The sequence below is a fragment of the Physcomitrium patens genome, chromosome 20, assembly GCF_059467195.1.
Source record: "Physcomitrium patens ecotype Gransden chromosome 20, ASM5946719v1, whole genome shotgun sequence".
Taxonomy (NCBI): domain Eukaryota; kingdom Viridiplantae; phylum Streptophyta; class Bryopsida; order Funariales; family Funariaceae; genus Physcomitrium; species Physcomitrium patens.
In genome coordinates this window covers 8,007,149-8,010,597 of record NC_143429.1, presented here as the reverse complement: position 1 = coordinate 8,010,597, position 3,449 = coordinate 8,007,149, and the positions used below count along the sequence as shown (strand labels likewise).

The following is a 3,449-nucleotide window of genomic DNA, read 5'->3' as shown; positions in this document are numbered from 1 at the left end:
ACCGTGTTCGGGACCCACTCACTTCTGTTGCTCGTGTCAACAGTGATGCCTAAAATAGGAAGTTGAATTGTTTTTCGCAGACCTACTACCGATTGCCGAAAGGCTCACAGGTTTCAATCTTCACTGTTGCACTCTCTGCACATGGTGTGGTTACGCGGCAATGGGCTAAGAGTACCAGGATGGCTTTCTTCAGAATCAGCACACGACACAGTAGGACTCCGTCGATTCTAACAAGCACTCACTAGATTTTCTGAACTGTCACATGGTAAAGCTTTTTTTTCTTCTGAAGACTAAAATATGAATTCCGCCTCGCAGCTGAAGCCACCAGAGTCCACGCCGAGGAGGATGATGACAGCTGGAACTGAACAGAAAGTCAATTTAGGAATCAGAAAACCTACGGTAGGCAATTTGTAAATTGTAGTAGCCAGGGAAGCAAGGTCCCACCGCACGCCGATCACCGAATTCAGATGATTAAATGTTGAGGAACGCCGCAACACCATTGACGAGGACATCGTCAATGCAACGACTTCCAGCTCCTCACAGCCACGTCGTCAGGGATCTCCAATAATCGTATTTAACTGAGGAGGTTCGAGAGCAAAGTCGCCGCTTATCCTTCTGGAGACTTTCCTGTGTCCGTCAAGGTACAAAAGTCTCCTGAATTCAGGAGCCATTTGCACATCTTTTACGATCCTCGCTAACAGAGTAGATCGGAAGACTACACATCCTTGCCTGGTATTATATAGATTCGTGATCCTCGCTGATGCTTCACAACTCGCTTCATTCTCTCTTGATCGGAAACTGCTTTCAGAGTTTGTTGCATTTGCAGCACGCTCTTGCCAATTCAAGAGTTAGTACATTGGTTCCAGATGATCTCGCTCAAAGGGTTCAAACATTTGACATATTGGTAATGTTTTGGTCATCTGCAGAGTTTGCACATGTTATAATTTTGACGAAGAATCCGAAGTTTTGTGGATTGTGATCATCTTCGGCGAGCGAAAAGTTTGGGTTTTTTCCAAGCCTAGCAGGTTTGGGACGCCAGTATTAATGAAGTCCAGGTATGGATTGTTCTTGGTGGCGATCGGGATTTCTATCATGTGCCTGGGACCATGGATACCTGTAGCGAGCGCCACTGTTTCTGAGCATGAACCTTTGGACTTGGCCAAGCGCATGGCCATAACGTCGATGAAAGAGTGGAGGGTTATGGGGCCTGCAAAGGACAGGTTCCAGTATGAGCTTGGCGTGTTTCTGCGAGGAATCGAACTTGTTTGGAAGGCGACTGGCGACAAGAGTTACTTCGATTATATCAAATTTAAAGTAGAACGCCACGTGATGGATAACGGCACCATCGCTGGCAACTACAACTTCACGGAATTCACCCTTGACAACATACTGACGGGCAGGTTGTTGCTCACCCTTTACAGACAAACAGGTGAGATGAAGTACCGGACCGCTGCAAAAACTCTGCGGGAGCAGCTGCGGCAGCAACCCCGCACAAGGGAGGGAGGCTTCTGGCATAAGCTTGTCTACCCCTACCAGATGTGGCTCGACGGGCTCTACATGGCGGAGCCCTTCTACGCTGAGTACGGGACGCTCTTTCATGAACCCAAGGAATTCAACGACATCGCCTCTCAGTTCATCATCATGGAGAAGCATTCTCGTGATTCCAAATCCGGGCTTCTCTACCACGGCTACGACGAGTCCCGCGCGCAGAACTGGTCGGATCCAAAGACCGGCCGCTCGCCGAGCTTCTGGGGGCGCGCCATGGGCTGGTACTTCATGGCCATCGTTGACACGCTGGAGTATTTTCCCAAGCACCACCCCAAGCGAGCTCACCTGCTTGCTATCACGCACCGCTTAGCCATAGTCTTGAAGGAAGTGCAAGACTCGAAATCTGGCTTGTGGTGGCAGGTTCTTGACAAACCGTACAAGAAGGGCAATTATCTTGAGTCTTCCGCGTCCGCCATGTTCGTGTACTCATACGCTAAAGGTGTGCGCAAGGGCTACCTCCCGAAAATGTACCTCAGTGTCGCCCAAAAAGGCTATGTTGGCATCGTCTCCAACTTCGTCGTAGAAACTGCGGACATGGGAGTGAATTACACGCGCATTGCGAGCGTGGGCGGCCTCGGGGGCACTCCGTACCGCAACGGTACATTCGAGTATTACATTAGTGAGCCCATCGCGACAAACGATCCTAAGGGTGTCGGTCCTTTCATGATGTGCAGTGTGGAGATGGCTCGTGTATGAGAAACCAATCCAACTAGTTTGCGAGCGTAGCGTAGTGATTTGATCCGCGGTTTCCCTACGCCGTGTTTGAATCAAAGTGCAATGCGTTTTTTGTCCGATCGCTAACAAGCTTTCAGCAAAGTTTAGACTTGCATTGCAGACAGCAGGACTGAATCTACTGTGTCTACACACCTCACGTCATTACAAACACGAGAGCTGCGACCCTCTCTACGTCCTCGGGGATTTGCTAAACAGAGACAGCACGGTTTACTTAGTTGATTTCGTAACAAAATTGTTTTCAATGAACAAACACGGGTTTCTTGTGCACCTTCGAATTGGTGCAATTGTTGTAAGTCGACGGCTAGTCTCCCAGCGCGGTGATGAGGATCAGGGAGTTCGAACTACGGTGCAGGTGTGAACAGAGCACTTTGCGGGTACTGTTGTCAGCGCAGTCAACGCCAGTTGTGGGAATTATCGAATTTTTAGTCATAAATTTCAAGCAAAATTATATCTCATGTGCTTTCATATCAAAAAAGTGATAGTGCATTACACACAGGCTCTTTATCTATATCAGTAGTACTAATAGAGCAAATGAACAATGTCTTTTGCCATATCTTGGTTTATTATAAAATTACACAATGAAAGTTATTAAGAAGGCAAAACGTGTGAGGAACCAGTGAACGCTGGATAAGTTCAGAGATGGACCACATTACTTGATGCTTCAAAAGTTGTCTGCTGGTTTACAGATGCTGCTCTGCTCTGCTGTCAATTTATTTTTCTGCAATTTCAGAAGCTGAGAGCTTCAAAAACTGCAGAATGGTCCCCCCCCCCGAGCTGTAGAAGGCGCAGCAGAGAGCCATGCTGCACACGACGGGAGCAATTTCAGGTTACAGCTTAGGTACAAGAAACATTAAGAAACTAGTAGAAAGTGTATGAAACATCAACCAATTAGTGAGTTCTTTAAGAATTGTAGTAGGAATTAAACTGAATTTTGGAATTTTTAGGGCTAGCATTGGATCAAAAAGGCACCTTTGCCGAGAGTGTTTGTGTAGGTGTTGGAATATGAGGGGTAAAAATCCATGAACATGGAGGAGTTATTTGTTAGATACAACGCATTTTTTTCCTAGATGACGTCAATATTCGCCCCTTTCGTCATACTATCAACTTGCCTTCATTCACTGAATGGTACAAGTAGCAGTGCCGTTTACTTATTCACTTTTAATAGC

At 46.9% G+C, this 3,449-nt stretch overlaps 1 protein-coding gene across 2 annotated transcripts; it reads left to right on the top strand.

Annotated features, from left to right (window-relative positions):
- Window positions 1-500: 500 nt before the first annotated feature.
- LOC112273499 (uncharacterized) lies at window positions 501-2,885 on the top strand. Of its 2 annotated transcripts, none has more exons than XM_024502391.3 (2): window positions 501-641; window positions 927-2,885. In XM_024502391.3, the coding sequence occupies exon 2, from the start codon at window positions 1,045-1,047 to the stop codon at window positions 2,242-2,244; it is 1,200 nt and encodes a 399-aa protein (XP_024358159.1). In that variant the 5' UTR covers window positions 501-641; window positions 927-1,044; the 3' UTR covers window positions 2,245-2,885. The 2 variants fall into 2 exon arrangements, with proteins under 2 accessions (XP_024358159.1, XP_024358158.1); XM_024502390.3 differs by having other exon boundaries at window positions 603-732.
- Window positions 2,886-3,449: the final 564 nt, after the last annotated feature.